The sequence below is a fragment of the Leptopilina heterotoma genome, unplaced genomic scaffold, assembly GCF_015476425.1.
Source record: "Leptopilina heterotoma isolate Lh14 unplaced genomic scaffold, ASM1547642v1 Lhet_92, whole genome shotgun sequence".
Lineage (NCBI taxonomy): Eukaryota > Metazoa > Arthropoda > Insecta > Hymenoptera > Figitidae > Leptopilina > Leptopilina heterotoma.
The window spans coordinates 44063-63769 of record NW_025111199.1 but is presented as its reverse complement, the minus strand read 5'-3'; the positions used below and the strand labels follow the sequence as shown (position 1 = coordinate 63769).

Here is a 19707-nt window from a genome sequence, read left to right as displayed (position 1 = left end):
CGCTGATTACGAATATGATGTCCGTTTTGAAAAGTTCAAAATGGCGAATCAGTTTTGTAAAAAAAATTTGGATTCACCTGAAACTCTCTACTCGGGGGTTTTTTGGAGGCGCTGATTACGAATATGATGTCAGTTTTTAAAAATTTAACCCTTAAAGCGCACCCTGGGTGTGCGACACTCATATTCTAGCTTTTTACTCTAATATCTCGTTTAAATTCGTAAAAATTGAAAATGTATCGCAATTGGAGGGTACATTTTACTTTATGTTCCGTGAGTGACAGTATTGTCCCAAGTGTCTTTGTGTATGTGATAACTTTATGAAGTTGACGGCGAAAAATTTCTATGCCCTACTAAAAATAAAATCAGGAATCGTCATGAATGGTCAGAATTTCTGAACATTCCTGAACAGTCTCACCACTTCTGACGTTTTCGAACGTTTCTCACCATTCCTAACCAAATACTTTCCAAGCTCCTCCCACTTTACTCCCACCATTTTCGAAGCTGTGACCATTTCTGAAATTCCTGACCATTTCTGAAATTCTTGACTATTTCTGAAATGTGTGAACACATAACCTATAAAAATTTTGGTACATCTTTCTAATTTTGGTAAAGTCTCATGAAAATTTATATATGCATATAAAATCTTTCAAATTTATTTTTTACATTTCAGAATACATTATTCTATTATAAAAATTGTTCTTTTAACTTAACAAAAGTTCTCATTTTTCAAATTGGTATAATTATTGAATTAATTATACAGCAAAAGTAGGTAAATAAATCAAAACATTCGGACCATTCTTTAAACATTATTTAATATATTTATTTAATGTATATTTATAATATATTTATTTAATATATGTATATTTACTTGTAATTATTTAATATAGTTAATTAATAATAAATTTTGTTTCATAATATTAGTAATTTACTATACCAGTCAGTACTTATTATGAGAAGTATTTGCATTATAATTGAAATACATACAGTTATATTTAAATTATTATTAATCATTAATAGAATAATTTCTTACTATAATGATTACCTATTAATAATTTAAATTTAAAATTTATAAAAATTTCAATATTGCATTAATAATTCATTATTATTATAAATTATAATGTTAAATTAAATTAATATTAAATACTAAATTCATTTTAAATGCAGATATAATAATAATTATTATTAATCTGTATTCGTATTATAGTTTATGAAACATTCCAAATTGTAAAGTAAAGACTTAATTTATTATTGATTCAATTAATAATGTTAATTTTTATTAATTCACTGTTACAAAAATTAATGAAAAATGAGTATTAATTATAATCAGGAATCACTATCTTCGGAGTTGTAACAAAGAAAGAATTGGAATTTATAATATTTTATTTAGTTCAATTCTTTGATAATTTATGGGGTCGTTATCTCTCTTTAATCTTGGTACATCTCGCCTCTTTATAAATTTTATTAAGAGAATTTCTAGCTTGTCATTATTATTTAAATAAAAGATCACAATAATTTATGTCAAATATGATATATTTAAAATAACCAAGTTTTATTACAAGTTTTAAATTTCGCAAAACCAGATTTCGAAAATATGAACTAAAGTTGGATGAAATATGATTCAATTTTCATAATAAAAGGATTTACTTAAATTTTGAAACGATACTATTTGTTACTTACGAAGTATTGGCCTTAATTCCTACCGCACTTAAAAGAAGGGAGAGAAGGTCATCTAGAGCTGGTCCTCCTTCTTATTAGGACGGGCAACTATTTGTTTATTTGTTTTAATTTGTTAAAGTGTTGTTCACCATTAATTTTCAGTCTTTGCTATTCAGAACGTTCACTATTAACAACTTATTTAAATGGGACAATTTGAAGCACTCATTTTAAATATTTTGTTTTTGTCTCTACTCGTTTCGATTCCTCAATCTTTACGCGGCTATTTAATTCGAATATCTATTGTTTTGGACTTGTCTTATGATCGTTGTCATAAGTTCAAAACAATTCAAAGTGTGACGAAAGGGCTGCCAAAATTGTGGAATATATGAACGAGAGTAATCGACAATCGTGATTTTATTTATGAGAAGGTTTAAATTGTTCCATTATTTATTTTTGTGTTCACTGTTAATTCTCAGTCTTTTCTATTCCAAACACTTCGCGATTTTTGATTTTAACGTCCGCCCGAATTCGGTTGCCCGTGGCGAACCCTTGAACCGGCCGAGTTTCGCAGACGGTCAACCTCGCGATAACCTGTCTCCAGGAGTTAACTGTCGCGAAGAAGCAATTTACATTGGGACACATCAGTTTTAATACCTAAAATTGAGGTTTGGGTGTGTCAAAATTTAGTGGAGAGGGATAAAGGATTGGAAAACGTATTCTTATATTGGCCAATAATTATTATAACTTGGAATAACTTTAATGTCATTGCACCCTCTTACTGTGCAAAAATGTTTAGTTCCTTATATTGGTTGCAACATGTGAATTTGCAACAGAGTCTTTGATGTCAAAGATCTTTTAGAAACGCTTACGTTTCCATTTTATCAACAGACTACATTTTGGTCATTAACCTAAAAGAGTCTTTGATACTTTTAATTTATGGAGCTAAAGAGGACAATTATGAAATTATTCCATTAGTTCATACTTGGCAATTATTTTATTCGATTAAGTTTTTGGTTCAAAGAAGGATATGGAATTTGGATTCTCAAGTTGTAAAAATGATGCACGCGCAATGTAAATTCCTTATAATTTGTTGACACTATTGCAAAACTCTAACTTATTGCAATATGTTCGGTTTTGTTTAGTGCAATAATTTATTCTGTGAATTTGTGATAAAATAGTTGTAAAAGTATTTTGGAAGAAGCGTAATAGAATAGAATTTTACTAAGAATCAAAACTACTTAATGCCTTTCTAAGTAAGAAAAGGGGAGTTTAATTTTGATGGCTCGTATGACCCTTTCATTTTTCTTTAATTTCGCTTATGTATATTTTACCGTTATAATTAAATATAATAGGAAATATACTCTTCTAATTATAGTAATTGTGAATACAATTTATTAAAATTTAATTTAATAAGGATAAAAAAAACGATACGGCTTGTAACGTTACATTCACATAACCTATTGTGACTAAATTGAAATATAATTAATTAATCAAATTATTTAACAGTTTATACTGATTTATTGATAATATTGGTAATTGAATTTTACTATTTTACAGTTGCTCTTTATATAGGCAGTTGAATCCAGAAATATGTAAGTCGGTTCGGTAGTCGCAGTCGTTAGGGCAGTTAGTTTAGGCACTAGGTTAGGTCATGCGTCGGGGTTAGATCCCCGTAGGGTCCAAATTTTAATTTCATTACGGGAATTAGTTTCAAGTTGTTCCGTATGTAAACAAACTGATATTAATTAATAAAATATATTTTTTTAAATTTATTTGTTGCAACTTTTTGCATATTGTTTAAATAAATAAAACAGAAGTGGCTTAAAAATATGGTCAAAAATGAGATACAAATGGTCTCAAATAGTCACCAATTATTGGCGTGGTCAACAAAGAGGAGGGGATAGTAGCAAACTTGTGACCACTTTAAACTTCCTCCTGATCAGTTGTGATAGATTTCTGACGAGATCCATCCAGAATCGTAAGAAAACTGGATTAAAGTGGTCAGGCGGCCTGACCATTTGTCTGACCATTCCTGATTTTATTTTTAGTAGGGTGTGGCTGACGCCCAGTTATCGGTTTAAAGGTGCTTCTATACCTCTGGTGTTTTGGCCAAGCAATCGGCTGGATGCATTTTCACAGTCGGATCACGTAATTTGATTGGCTGTACTAAAGATTCCATTTTCACTGTTTCTAATTTTCATAAACAGTGAAAATGGAATCTTTAGTACAGCCAATCAAATTACGTGATCCGACCGTGAAAATGCATCCAGCCGATTGCTTGGCCAAAACACCGGAGGTATAGAAGCACCTTAAAGTAATTTTAGTACCCCGCCGATGGTTGTCCACTACCGAACATCATCGATGTCTTTGACGTGCTGGGAGAAGCGGATCTACTGCCAAATATCATTGATTTCTTTGATGTACTGGGAGAAGTAGATCCACTGCCGAACATCATTGATTTCTTTGATGGGCTGGGAGAAGTGGGTCCGCTGCCAGACATGATTGATTTCTTTGATGAGTTGGGAGAACTGGGTTCGCTGCCAGACACGACTGGCATCATGGATATGTTCGGTAGACCTTGTCGTGGTGGCGGGGCTTTTCACTAAAGGGCAACTAAACAGCAAGAAAAAATGGATTCAGAAAATTGAGAGAAGATACCCCATGTGAGCAGGCCGGAAACGGGAAATCTCACCATCGGTCCCAGGACTGATGCTCAAGTGCGCGCGGATTGTGGGAGCGCACAATTTCTTGCAGTACCACGTGTGATCGTGGAAAAGTTAGAACCACAGAACATCGTGGAAAAAGAAAGATGGAGAAAAGGAAGCGCGTCGAGCCTTCTGAGTGTGTCAAGTTGCAGTAGCGGAAAGACCGTACGCAGCGCTATCCACTCGGAAGTGGACGACGAGGCAATAGAAGAGAGTCGCGAGATATGCTTGTGGCTCAGAAAAGAGGAGGCGACTTGTCTCGACAAATTGGAGTTGGAGGTCGCAAAGATGATGGAGTCTTGCGACATTCAGAGGGGCGTCAAGAAGACGGTAAAAGATGGACTTACAGTCATCGAGGTCCTGCTGAAAGAAGCAAAAGCAAAGCATGTCGCGGCCGATGAGTCGGACGTCGATTTGGCATGCGTTCTGAGCGGTGCCGAGTGTAACCGCAAGGACCGTAAGGAAGAGAGAGAGCGTTCATATAGGCGTAATCTCAAAAGCATCATAAGAGATGCTCAGAAACGGAAGAGAGAGGGTGACAGTCCAGAAGAGACTCGAACCAAAACCGATAAGAGGAAGAAGGAGGAAGCTCCTCCAATGGAAACGGAAGTACCAGATCCAAAGATTCCTCAATTGGAAAGAATTGGGTCAAAAAGATCCACAGTTCTAATCCGAGTCGGTTAAGGATTGACGTATGCTGACGTTCTAGGTAAGCTTCGCAAAGAGGTTAACCCGGAGGACAGCCATACGAGAATAGTAGCAGCAAAAGCTACAAACAAGGGGGACCTTCTGATTAAGTTCAGAGGAGACTCCGACAAGGACGCTTTCACCGCCGAGGTCACCAAAGCGGTTGGAAGCATGGGTAAGGTGCAGTCATTGGATCGAAGAGTTACACTCGAGATCCGTGATTTGGATCGCCTTACCCAAGAAGCTGAGGTGCAACAAGTGTTGTCTGAAGCAATGGGTAAGCCAGGAAACAGGAGAGTGACGGTCTTAGGACCCAACCGCCGAGGGATGAAGCTCGCGGTTGTAGTCACCAATCTGGAGGAGGCGAACAGGCTGGAGAAATTGGGACACGTAAAAATTGGTTTTATGTGTTGCCCAATCAAAAGAAGAGTAATGGTCGTCCGGTGTCATCGATGCCTGGGATACGGCCATATTGGAGCCAAATGCCAGAAGGAGGACAGATCGGCTGCGTGCTTTAAGTGCGGTGAGGCCGGTCACAGGTTCTCCAACTGCAAAAAGAACGCAAGCTGCTTTTTGTGCACTGAAAAGTTTGGCAATAAGGTGTCAACTACCCATATTGCAGGCAGCGGAGGATGCGGAGTCTTCAGGTCGGCCCTTGAGGAGGCGAAGAAGACTCTTGCAAGGACTAAAAGTAAATGAGAAGTGTTAAAAGGAGCGAATAGTTTTTAATTATTTATTTTATTTACTTTAATAGATTAATTTTTGTTTTTATGTCCGTTTACAATTTTATTTTTTAACCTTTTAATCTTTTTAATACTTTTTAACATTTGTTCCTTTATTCTTTAACATTGGAATGGTTTTTAATTTTAACTATTGACGCAGAAGAACCGCAGAGAGAGAACAAAGTCGCATGAGCGACAGAGTCGGAGCGCCACCCTCGAAGGCTAAAGTCTTGCGACAGTTCCGAGGGTGGATAAAGGACTTCAAAAGAAGGGTTACGGGTTTTAGTGGGTCGGGGCTGGCAGTAGGTCGCCAGTTTATTAAATTTTATTATTTAACTTATCTTATCTTTCCTTTTTTTTTTTTATTATACCAACCCCACATAACCTTGGAATGCGGAGTCCAAGGTATCTGTATGCAGATTTCCCAAAAGTCCCTAAGCGAAAAAAAAGGTAATTTTAGTAGTTTAAGAAATTTTTTTTGTAGATATTAAGATTAAGTAAATTATTATGAAACCTATTTTTCTTCAAAATAGATGCACTGAGTTACAATAAATAATTTTTATAAAAGATAATATCCTATTTTAGCTTGAAGAACAAACAGTAAAGTCCCCGGGTGTCGCACACCCAGTGTGCGGTTTAAGGAGGGCGCCTACTTTAAAAGGTAAAAAACTGCGTACATTTCAGGAATTTTTTTCTCAAATACATTTAAATAAATCGATGCGAGATTTAGTGTATGTTTTCTTATATATTTAAACCTTTGAAATATAATTTTTTCATTAAATGAAAATAGAATTTAATAATAAAATAATCGCCATATATATAATGCCTCGCTGCTGAAATTTTCCCATTGCGTACAACCTAGGGTCCACAATTCTTATCTAAACCAAAAAAACAAAACTTTTTCTTCAAATATACATTATCGCCTTCTGTATGAATTAAAAGATTTCAATATAAAGTAAAAACTGAAATTTTTACATGACTTTTAAATTAAAAATTTAATTTTTGCCAAAAAAAATCTCATTTTTTCTCTAAAATAAAGCATTAAATTTAACTCTATCAAAAACAAATTTAATTTATACAGAAGAGACACTCTTTATCTTCAAAACAAGCCCAGGTAGACCTTAATCGGTTGATTAGATTTTTGTCTATCGTGTATGGGAGACTGGGGCTAAACCGGACACGTCAAATATTTCCGAAACCATGAGGAATTTCAAATAATGTTAATAACCTTTGAACGCGCTATTTCGTGAAGCATATATTGCATGAGGTTTTAGGGTCATGTCATTTTTCTTGTAATAATAGTTGCCGTTAATATATAAAAATGTCGTTTTTTGCAGTAAAAGTAAAAAAAAATTTTCTTATTTTTTTGGGCTTTTATTGTTATTATTAAAGTGCATATATCATATGGAAATTTTTTTATTAGCTGAAGGTGTACTGAGTTTAGTAGAAGAAAAGTTTAATGGAAAACGTTAAGAAGAAAAAAATTATTGCAGGTTAATTATTAAATGACGGTGTGGGACAAAATCGGACGTCGTGATAAAAAACAATCAAATTTGCGAATACTATAATTTATTTGATATTAATGACCTATTTTATATTATATTCTTTGCATAGAACCACTTTATCAATAAATAAATAAATAATTTATTTTAAAACACGAATTAGCAAGCGAGTTGCTGAAAACAAGCAAGTCTGAAAACTGTAATTCATTTTATATTATATTAATTACATATTTTACATTTTATATTATATTCTTTGCATATAACTACCTACAAATAAATAAACAAAGAATTGTTTTGATTTTTCTACAAAAAAATCGAAAATTTGTGACTCTGTCTTTAATTAATTAGCAGTGTCCGATTTAGCCCCATGGCGTGTCCGGTTTAGCCCCACCAATTTTGGGATTTTCGTTTATGAGGTAGTCACCTTCAAGTTCAAAGCAATATATCTCCTAAGCTATTGTAGTTTTTTAAAAACGAACAAGTGCGATTTGTAGGTGAAGGAACAAGCTTTAAAACGGTATATTACTCTTTAGCAAAAAAAAAATTTTCTATGAGTTTTCTGGTCAAAGAACAAATCCGTCCGGTTTAGCCCCAGTCTCCCCTATGCAAACTACAAAAACAGTGTTTTGAGAAAAACGCGTTTAAAGATTGAAAACATATATAAGTGCTGTTTCGCGGCCTCGATAAACGACTATTTTTTTATGTGTAGCTCTTGGATATTATATTCGTAATCAGCGTCGCCGAAAACCCCAGAGTGACTAGTATCCAGTGAAATAGACGACATTAAAATTTTTGGTCCGCCATATTGGATCCGCCATTTTTAATTTTCGAAAACTGACATCATATGTGGGATTATTCAACTTGTGATTGCACACTTTGTACAACAAATAAAGGTTCCCACAATCTTATGTGTTCAATAATCGAGAAAAATATAATTTTACTATAATGACTTTATTCACTTATAAAATTTCGTTGATCAACGAATATAAGAGAGATGTGACTCGTTCAACTGTACAGTTACTAATGTCCATTCGCACACACAATTCGTACATTCTACTACAACCTTTTAGGGTAAAGGGGGTTTCACACAGCAATTCTCCACACACTCCTAGAGAGCGATATAAAAATAATGTTGAAGTTATATATAAAAAAATTTTTGTCTTATATAAAAGTAAAAAAATAATTTTTTTTAACAATCTCAAATCAAAATAAAAATAAAAGTAATTATTATCGTCATGACATTACTTACTTCAGATTACGACATATCTCAGAAATTAAACATATTACTATTAATACTGACAAATTCAACATTAAGAATCTTGATTCTCATACAATAAACACCCAGTGGGCACACTTGTTCAAAAGACGTCCTAAAGATGTCTTTTTGCGGACGTCTTTTGGACTTGTACAAAAAGACGTCCTATACATGTTCTATGTCTTGGCCAATATATGTCTTCAAGATGTCTAAAAGACGTCTTTTTCATTCAACATTTGAAAATAGAAAAATTTCCATAAATAGAAAATATTATTTTCTAAGTTCAACTTGGACTTAGAAATTCATGAATGTAAAATTCATTGGAATTTTTCTAAGTTAAATTCATTTCATTGACAAGTGAGATCGTTAACTTTGTAGAGGTTCATATCTGTCTTGAACGGCTGAGGTGCTTAAGGCGCAGTGCTTCAATCCCAAGGTATCCGCCCACATAGCACAATATTATGAGGTAAGGTTATGTTCAATACTAATCGTAAGGCTCATAAGGTTACACGATATTGCTGTGGTAGACCTAAGGTGAACTAAAAACTTACGCCATGGAGGTAAGGTTACATGTTAGGGTGTGGTAAGTATATATGATAAGGCTATGGTAACGTTACACGTTAAGGTTGAGGTAACGCTAGTTTTATTAAAATAACCCACAAAATAAATTTTTTCTCATCAAAAAATTTGTTTGCATTTATGTTCACATTAGCTTCTTATTTAAAATGGTTGAAAAGAGAAATAAAACGGAATTTTCTCTATTCGAAAACGTCATAAAAATGAATTTAAAAAAGTGTGAAAAAATGATTTCATACCTGTTGTCATTTGATTACTCTTTTCAAATCCCAATTCCTTTAGATTTGCAAATGAATGATTTGATGCTGCAGCTGGGGATGTTTGCAGGTGTTCAACATATGTTGGTGGAAGTTCAGGAATTTGAGGTGCGACTTTTGAAACAGTTCTGAAATAATTAATATATTGAAAACTATTACGGAGTTCGTTTTTTAAGCTTTGAAATATTTAATTTCAACCTCAAGATCAGTATGTTAAAATGTATAAAATGTTAAAATGTATCAGTATGTATAAAATGTATTATCTATGGATATTCAAAATAATGTACCCACATAGCACAATAGTATGAGGTAAGGTTATGTTGAATACTAATCGTAAGGCTTGTGAGGTTACACGATATTGCTGTGGTAGACCTAAGGTGAACTAAAAACTTTCGCCATGGAGGTAAGGTTACATGTTAGGGTGTGGTAAGTATATATGATAAGGCTGTGGTAACTTTACACGTTAAGGTTGAGATAACCTTACACGTTAAGGTTGATGTAACCTTACACGTTAAGGTTGAGGTAACGTTACACGTTAAGGTTGAGGTAACGTTACATGTTAAGGTTGAGGTAAGGTTATATGTCAAGGTTGAGGTAAGGTAATTAATAAGTTGTAAGGTTAAGGTAAGGTTGTGATAAGTTTACCAGTTGTGGAAAATATTGACAAAATAATTAATAATATAATTAATAAATAAATATTAAATTAAAAAGTTAAGTTTGTTACTCTTCTCTATTTTGGAAACCTGACATGAAGCAGAAAATTTTGAAAACAAATTTGGGGGGACTGGGATTTGAACCCGGGATCGACGCGCATAAACCAATCATTCTAACTAACTGAGCTAAGTACAGAACTGTCAGAAGGAAAATCAATTTTGCCTTTAAGGTGAACCAAGAATATGATTAACTCCTTAATGGCAAAATTAATTTTCTTGCTACCAGTTCTCCACTTAGCTCAGTTAGTTAGGATGTTAGGTTTATGCGCGTCGATCCCGGGTTCGAATCCCAGTCCCCCCAAATTTGTTTTCAAAATTTTCTGCTTCATGTCAGGTGATACCGGTCACATTAGTAAAGAATATTCGCGCTAAAAAAGCACCACTGTTCAAGTTGAGAACCTTCTTTTTGAAGGTCTCAACTACGCGAAAATTGTGGTATGCTTTCCCTTGGGCCGTGCTTAGACATCGGAAGTAATTTTTTTTTCTCTTTTGCCGGGCCTCGTCGTGGGTTTTTCCAACCGCACTGAGTTTTCTCTTACCTTCCTATTTCTATCTCTCTCCACCCTATCTCCTTTCTCCTCTTTCTCTCTCGTCCCAGCGAGGACCCACAAGGCCCGGCTACCACGTGCGCAACACGTGTTTACAAATATAAACAGTTTAGCTGTTCCATTAAACTTAGAAATTATTCAATGAAAATTCCTAAAAGTTATAAAGTTTGGATAAAACTATGCGTAACTATTGTTTTAAATTTACAGTATGTATGTCAATTTTCTTATTCTGGTTTTAGCATTATTTTTGGATTTGATTTTTTATTATTGTAACTAATATTAAAGTAAAATAATATCACTTCGATGGTATGTAATTTTTATATTTTCTAATGTCATAATTAATAGTAATGATAATTCATTACACGTCTAATTTGGAATGATTCTACGATTGTTATAAAATTATTTTAACCTCATTCATTTGCTATATTTGTTCTATTCCTTAGTTTATTAATTAATTAAGCAAAGGAATTAATGAGTTAAATATTGACTAATGAAGTAGAGAATAGTATGATAATTTTAGGTTAAAACCATGTTTAAATCTTTTAGTTGGTTAGAATATTCATTGCTAAATTATCACCAATTTAACAGTAAATAATCACAATACCAGTAAAAACAAAAGGGATTAAATGAATTGTCAGTTAAGTCTAAGTTATGATTGAATGTTTGAGATGTTGTATGTTTTAGAATAAGTTTAAATTAAATATTAAGTTTTGTAAGAACGACTGTGCTTAGTTCAGTCGCTTTTCCACCCACGTACAGTGTACCTCCCTGCTAACTGAAAATAAAGTGCCTTTTAAGTGAACTTGAGCCTCTCTTCTCTTAACGTAAGTACCTCAACATTACTTCCAAGTTAACCTCCTCCTCCTCCTCCCCACTCGTCGTCCTGCACGCGGGTCTACTTTCCTTTTCCACCTTTCTACTCTCCCTATTTTCCTCCTCTCTCTTCCTGTACTCGCCGTCTTGTACGCGGGTTTCCTTCCTCCTCTCGTCGTCTTGCACGCGGGTCTCCCCTCTTCCTTTCCATCGCTCGTCGTCTTGCACGCGGGTCTCCCCTCTTCTTTTCCATCGCTCGTCGTCTTGTACGCGGGTTTTCCTTCCTCCTCTCGTCGTCTTGCACGCGGGTATTTTTCCCTCTCTCCTCCTGTACTCGCCGTCTTGAACGCGGGTTTCCTCCTACATCCTCGCTACGCTCGCCGTCCTGTACGCGGGCTCTCTCTCTCTCTCTCTCTCTCCCTCTCTCTCTCTCTCTCTCTCTCTCTCTCTCTCTCTCTCTCTCTCTCTCTCTCTCTCTCCCTTACCTAACCTCACTCGTCGTCCTGAACGCGGGTTTTCCTCTCCACATCCTTACCTCCCTGCCTCCGACGTCCTGTACGCGAAGACGTTCCTTCCCTTCTAGCCTCCTTCCGGTAACCTTGCAGCTAATTCGTATCTCCTATCTAACATACTTCAAAATGATCAATAACCCTCGTTCTGCAGATGCCGGCACCTCGACCTCTTAAGCGACGACAATGTGCTTCACGTGCCCAGAGAAATCAACGACAGTCCGAGAAATTCAAGGCCAAACTCCTCGCCTGGGCTTCCTCCGGGACTCTCCGACGACCCGAGCTTCTGACCACCTATTTGCCGTCAACGCCTCTTCCAAGGGACCTGCCCATCAACTGCCTGTCTCCCGGCGATAAGGAGAACCTAGCACCTTGCGCCCATGTCGCTAGCCGGCCTTTCATCCGGAAAATAGAAATTTTGACTCCCGGAATTCAGTTGCCTATATTGACTCTACGGCCCCCTGTATCAGCCTTAGATTGGCCAGTATCTTCATCAAGGAAGGCCCCAGGGTACGAACCATATCTACCCTCCGGAAGACCTTCCCCTAACGACAGCTCTACCTATGTACCAACGCTGAAGGGCACCGTCTGCTCCGAGAACGCCACATCGATAGAGGAGGAAATTGCCGAGCTTACGAGGATCCTGGAGGCAGCTACTTATGAAGCTCCCTCACCACGACTCCTTCTGACCCCGATAAAGGAACCCGTGATTGTTAACCTCGTCTCTCCGCCGGAGTCTGGCTCGCTAGTCCCATTTATCAGTCCTGGGAAGGAACCTTCGACTCCTGGTGTACTGGAGCTATCGACCGAGGCTCTCCAAGACTTAGAGGACCAGCTGTACCTCTCAGACGATGACGACATCTTGGAATTAAACCCAGGGTCGCCGTTCTCCCAGACTCCTACTCCACCGCCGGTCTGCATCAGAGAAAAACCGTCTCATTGTCGGCAACTGTGGGAAGCCGCTCCGGTATCGATACCGTCCCTCCTGGATCTACCCGTCCTCGTTCCCGAGAACCTGGAGGTTGCCCGCTCAACACGGACCACGGTGTCCCAGCTTCCACGAAACCATCGCCCCTACGATCGACCCGTGGAACCCCTTCCACCAACCACGACTATGGGTCTCAAGAAAAAGACAAATGAGCAACGACTAAACAATATTGTACGACGTTTTAGGTCTCAACGACGCTAAACTAACCTTGTTCTATTTATTTTTCTTACTCTTCCGCTCATCGTTATAATCCAAAGAACGCCTAGGGGAAATGGGGGTTTACAGAATATATTAAGTATTTATTTATTTAACATTACGCTTATTATTTATAGTTCTTGGTCCCAAAATTTCCCACCGAAGTTCCTACTAGTTCCTTTCCTACTCAAACCGAAATCCAATTCCGTTCCACTTAATACGCTCGTCGCAATTAAGAGTATATCTTTGCCCGGTCCCCTCCCTCTACCCGGTGACCGGTAACACATGTTTCCAAAATAGAGAAGAGCAACAAACTTAACTTTCTAAGTTAATATTTATTTATTATATTATTAATTACTTTGTCAATATTTTCCATAACTGGTAAACTTATCACAACCTTACCTTAACCTAACTTCAACCTTACAACTTAATAATTACCTTACCTCAACCTTGACATATAACCTTAACTCAACCTTAACGTGTAACGTTACCTCAACCTTAACGTGTAACGTTACCTCAACCTTAACGTGTAAGGTTACCTTAACCTTAACGTGTAAGGTTACATCAACCTTATCGTGTAAGGATATCTCAACCTTAACGTGTAAGGTTACCATAGCCTTATCATATATACTTACCACACTCTAACATGTAACCTTACCTCCATGGCGGAAGTTTTTAGTTCACCTCAGGTCTACCACAGCAATATCGTGTAACCTTATGAGCCTTACGATTAGTACTCAACATAACCTTACCTCATACTATTGTGCTATGTGGGCGAGTTCGATCCCAGCTTCGTAGGAATTTTTTCATTATCTCTCCACATTTTAGAAAAAATAAAATTAAACTTAAAATAAATTTAATACATTATTACTGAATTTCAAATTAGAAAATGTTAAAAAAGAAATGTTTATTTAAGATCTGAAGGAATGTAAAAAGGACGTCCAAAAGACGTCTTTTAGACGTCCCTTTTATGTCTTTTAGTCGTCCAAACGACGTCTTTAAGACGTACTTTAGACGTCCTTTCTTATGTCTTTTGGACGTCTTTTGGACCAGACATAGAACGTCTGTTAGACGTCTTTTAGTTGTCTTTTTGATGAATCAGAGACATTACCATCATTGTCCCCGAATTGTCCGCGGACAAAAAGGGACGTCTTTAAGACGCCCCTGTGTCCACTGGGCATTACATTAGTTCTTTTTCGTTGACGTAGTAAAAGTTATTGATTTATTTTTATTTGTATAAGTTCTTAGAATCGGTCGATTTACAAATAAATATTCAGAACTTATAGTTTTGAGGGAGGTTGAGGTTGAGGCTGAAGGAACAGAACTCCTTTCACTTAATTCAGTCAAACCCGTAGATGTAAAATTAAGATCCTCACGAATGAAATAGGCAGGTTTTAAGTTTTCGATAGAGACTTGCTTTTTTAAGCCATTAATCTCTATTTCAAATTCTCTGTCCGAGATACGATTAGTGATTTTATGTGGTCCTGAATAAGGACATTCGAGAGATCTCTTCATTCCTATTCCCTTTTTCATAAAAACATGGAAACAAGTGTTAAGATTTTTATAAACAAAAAGTTTCCCTCTTATGCCGATGTTCAACAGGAATTGGTTTTACCGCGCGCATGTTTTCACGAAACTCCTCTAAAAAAAATTGTCGATCCTGGGAAAAGTCCTCAGGTAGGATGAATTCTCCGGGTAATCTGAGTACCGTCCCGTACAAATACTCGGCCGGCGATGCCCCAGAATTTAAAACGTTATTGCGCGAACCCATCAATACAGTAGACAATGATCGCACCCAGGTCTCGTTCGAATGACACATTATTGCAGATTTTAAAACGCGGTGTCAACGCTCAATCATCCTGTTCGATGCGGGATGATAGGCGTAGTTCTAATTCTTTTACAACCAACCAATTGAAGAACTGATGAGAAAATTTTCGATTCGAATTGAGAGCCCTGATCTGTCGTTACCGTTTCAGGAGATCCGTACCTCGAAATCCAACCGTCTATGAAAGCCCGATTAATTGTCACCGCCTCGATGTCCTTGAGGGGAATCGCCTCTGGCCAACGAGAGAATCTATCAATTAACGTTAAACAATATCTGAAGCCTTCACACAGCGGAAGTGGACTAATAATATCCATGTGCACATGTCTAAATCGACTTTCCGGTGCAACAAAATGCGAGGGTTGCACAATGGTGTGTATAGACACCTTCGCTCTCTGGCAGTTCAAACATTCCTTACACCAGTCCGAAATATCCTTATGGATTTTTGGTCAAACATAAACTTTACTAATGATTTTATCTGTAACTTTAGCACTTAGGTGAGCCGGATCATGAAAAACCTGAAACAATTTTTTTCGTAAAATTTTAGGAACGAACGGACGCAGTCTCTCCCCCGAAAGATCGCAGACGATGGAAGTGTCACCCCATCGAATACACTTAAGGCTAAGAGAACTACTACCATCAGTAAGAAGATATTTTAATTCCTCATCATTTTTCTGAATCTTTGCCAACGAATCCAAATTGTTATCAAATGCTAAATAAACTGCATCGACACGAGACAGCGAATCCGCCACGACATTATTTTCATTCGGTAGAAATTCAACAGATGTTGTGAATTGCGAGATAAAAGACAATTGTCCAACCTGTCTCGGCGATGCTTTGTCCAATTTTTGAGAAAATGCATAAATTAAAGGCTTATGATCTGTTACAAAAACGAACTCTCTTCCCTCTAAAAAATGTCTGAAATGCTTTACAGATTCAAAAACAGCGGTAAGTTCCCTGTCATAGGTACTATACCTCCTCTGAGTGACCGAAAAACCTCGAGAAAACAAGGCCAAGGGCTTCCATGATTCCTCCTGGCATTGCTCCAACGCAGCGCCCATTCCAGTATTTGAAGCATCCGTGACCAGACGAATTGGGGCATTGAGAGCTGGGTGGGCCAAATGGACAGCAACAGCTTTTCTAACCCCGTTGAATGCATCATCTGCCTCCGCAGTCCAATTGATCCGTCGTTGATCATTCTTCCTAGAATTGTGAAGGTATGCGTTCAAAGGTTTCTGCAGTGCCGCTGCATGCGGCAGACTTCTACGGTAAAAATTCACCAACCCCAGGAAGCGACGCAGTTGCACGACTGTCTCAGGCTTAGGGAAATTCGTGATAGCTTCTGTTTTTTCTGGGGTGAGTCTTATTCCATCCTTGTCAACTATGTGGCTCAGAAATTCGAGACTCTTTACCCCCAAAGAACATTTTTCAATATTTAATCTTATTTGCATGCAAGGTAAGTACAGTGCGCAGATGACTCTCATGTTCCTCTACACTAGTGGATGCGATGAGAATATCATCTATACACGCAAAAACAAAGTCCAAACCGTCCAAAATCTTGTTCAAAAATCTCTGAAATGTCTGAGAAGCATTGCGAAGACTAAATGTCATAACATGGAATTCAAAAAGACCAAAAGAAGTGCGAACGGCCGTCTTCGGCACGTCTTCCGGCGCGACGAGAATCTGATTATATGCCGCATATATATCTAATTTTGAAAAAATTGCCTTCCCATACAACATTGATGAAAAATCCTGTACGAAGGGAATCTTTCGCCACTACCGTTTTTTCCGGTGATAAACGACGTACTCTTTCCGAAATCGGAGGACCCCTCGTCAAAATGTGAAAAACCCCACTCGCCATAACGTTCGTCGACTGTTCAAGGCCCATGAAGGTAGGAAATTCTGCGAGAATCTCTGTGAAAGGGGAAGATCTATCCACAACCCTGACACCCGAAAAAGAAGCTGAACCAACAATAGTATTAGTATCAAGGCCAGTCAGAGAATCGACAAGTGTTTTTCGACGTAAATCAACACTTAATCCATAATGAGCAAGGAGATCGGCCCCTAAAATAGGATAGGGCACCGATTCTCTGCAAAAATTCTAGGTTATTGGACGCCTAAGTACCAAATCAAGAGTAAGCTCTCGTTCGCCGTACGTGTTTATCCGCGAATTATTCGCGGCATAAAGCACTGCTGCCGAAGGCTGATACTTGACCCCTGATTTTACTGGAATTATGGAAATGTCAGATCCAGTGTCTATTAAAAATCTAAAACCCGATTTTCTATCTCGGATAAAGAGACGTTTGGAATTTCCCACCGTACCTCGAATTATTATGACGAGATTTAGATCTGGTTTGTCTTTGATCACGGTTCCGAGAAAAAGAACGAGAACGGGATTCATTATGAGCACGAGGATAATCTGAATGGGTCGTTAAGGCATCGACCTTTGCTACCAATCTATCTATCTTATCCAAAAATTCCTTATCGTGAGAAATAGAAGCGACTGCTCGCTCATCAGTTTGAGCCATAATCTTATCGGCGATCACAGCCAAACGGGAGAAATCATTCAAATCTGAGAGAGCCAAAATCGATCGACACTGTGAGGGAAGTTGTTCTAAAAATATTGCCTTAATTATCTCCTCACTACAACGGCCCCTACTGAGATGACGTATTTTGCTTAGTATAAGAGATAAATTTCCATCACTTAATATTTCGCCTTTTAAAATTTGTCGAAGTTCTACTTCCGGGGATACGGAAAAATTTGTTATATTTCTTTCTTTAATTCGGGCGTATAAATTGGGTATGGGTTGAGCGGAAGTTATTAAGTCTCCAATAGATTAGATAATTTCGTAATCAAAAGCCGCGACGACAGCTCCAGCTCTTTGCCGCTGGGCAGTAACTCAAGCAGCATCCAACGCAAACTCCACCTGAGCAAACCGAAGAGTGGGGTCAGACCGAAAAAAGGTAGGAAGATTGGGTATTCTAACCGCATTGACTTCTATTTGATTCGCATTAAAACCGCCCCCAAAATTTTCCAAATGATTAAAATCAAAATGAAAACCGCCATTATTAGGGCCCGCATTCTGCTCACCGAGGTTATCGCCCGCATTCTGCGACGGGGCACCACCGAGACCACCGGGAGCCTTCAATTCTTTAACGTCATTTTCTTTAGACATGTTAAAAAAAATATATCCCAAAACTAAAGAAATCTCTCAAAAATTCTTCAACTTCTTAATGCAAATAAAATATCAAGAATTCTGTTCCCACAAACTAGTCACAGTCAAATACACGACACACACTGATTTTAAACAAATAATAAATTTTCGACGATTCTGAAAATAATGGATTGACTTCACCAGATAAAACGCAATAAAATCACAAATAAACATATGAATATTACATTGTCAATGAACATAGGCGTCGTTAATGTTATACGCACATTTAAATGTCATTATAAATTTAGACAAATTTTCAATAGTTTAATTATTTTTAATTTCAATTCGTTCATCGAAGTTATCAAATTTATTATGTTTAAGAAAAGAAAAACTCTAATAATAACTTTTCAAAAAAAAATAAAAGCATACGCGTAAGTATATTTTTAATAGTTAAATTCAAATTTCAACAAAAAATCTTGAAAAATATTCAAAAGCACGCGCGTAAACGCATTATTTCAATTCACTTTATATTTCTAATATTTTCTAAAAGTGAAATTAAATATGTTCAGAATAAATTTTTTGTGTCTATATACTATAAAAATTAAAAACTTACGAAAACAACCATTTTAAAATCAAAACATAAACGATGAATAAGCTCAAGGCGACGAAGTTCTCGAGATTGGCGATGTAGCAAGCGAAGTAGATTGTGCAGTTCATGAGTTGCGTTCTAACCTCAGAATGTCTTCAGGAATCTCTCTCTCTCAGCTAAAGATCGTCATCTGAGATCGGCAGCACCGCTCTTGATCTAAGTTTCCCGGGAATCGGTCACCAGAAAGCATGAAAAAGAAATAACCCTCAGACGATGGCTAACCCGGTAAGAAGCATAGAATAGAAAAGAATTCAATTTCCAGAAAATATGCTTGAAAACGAGAATTTTGAATTATTCTGAATACGCGAATTTACCTCGAAGCTCTATTCCACGGAGACCATCAAAATTTTAGAAAAATCAATTCTTCTCTATTGCTCACGTCGATTTGCAGAAAGAGAAGAATCCAAATGTTCTATTTTTCTTAATGCGCAAAGTTTTATGGTATTAAAAGTTTTTGAAAAAATATGGAGCTCTATTCTTTTGAACTGACTGGATTGACTTCTAACGATTCTAGGTAGTCAATTCAAAAGAATAGAATGTTCGACGAGTAAATATGAAATGTTTATTCTTCTCAATAGACTGTTTCGAATTTCAGAAGCGCATTAAAAGGAATACAACTTTTGACAAACAATTTGAAAAGCCTAATCTTTCCAATTGTCTGTAGGAGCTCCTCTTGTTATTGTCTTAAAATAAAACGCAGTGACAGTTATGTTTCGCGTCGTGTGAATTTCATTGTAATTTCAGTGCTAAACTATTAAAATTAAATATTAAAACTAGTGAAAATATGGTTAAAAACGCAAAGTGGTTACGATAAAATATAAAATGCTCTTACTAAAAGGAATTTTCATATGTTCAATGTTTAACGTCAAGTTTTGAAATCTAACCTCACTTTCTAGTGGAATCTTGAGTGGTAGTGAGTCAATTCAGTGGAATAGAAATTTCTACTGATTTGCTG

General features: G+C 36.8%; 2 protein-coding genes across 2 annotated transcripts in view; one reads left to right on the top strand and one right to left on the bottom strand.

Moving 5' to 3' along the window:
- Nucleotides 1-18895, bottom strand: part of LOC122511994 (ankyrin-1-like) — a 39383-nt gene extending 20488 nt beyond the window's left edge. Inside the window, exons 1-2 of the mRNA XM_043627597.1 lie at nucleotides 18717-18895; nucleotides 9343-9488 (exon numbers count right to left, since the gene is read on the bottom strand). The gene's annotated coding sequence lies outside the window, so the exon portion shown is untranslated. The remainder of the gene's footprint in view (nucleotides 1-9342; nucleotides 9489-18716) is intronic.
- Nucleotides 4315-5251, top strand: LOC122511995. Its single transcript, XM_043627598.1, has 2 exons — nucleotides 4315-4375; nucleotides 4611-5251. Exon 2 carries the CDS (start codon nucleotides 4650-4652, stop codon nucleotides 5043-5045), a length of 396 nt encoding a protein of 131 aa, XP_043483533.1. The 5' UTR covers nucleotides 4315-4375; nucleotides 4611-4649; the 3' UTR covers nucleotides 5046-5251.
- Nucleotides 18896-19707: the final 812 nt, after the last annotated feature.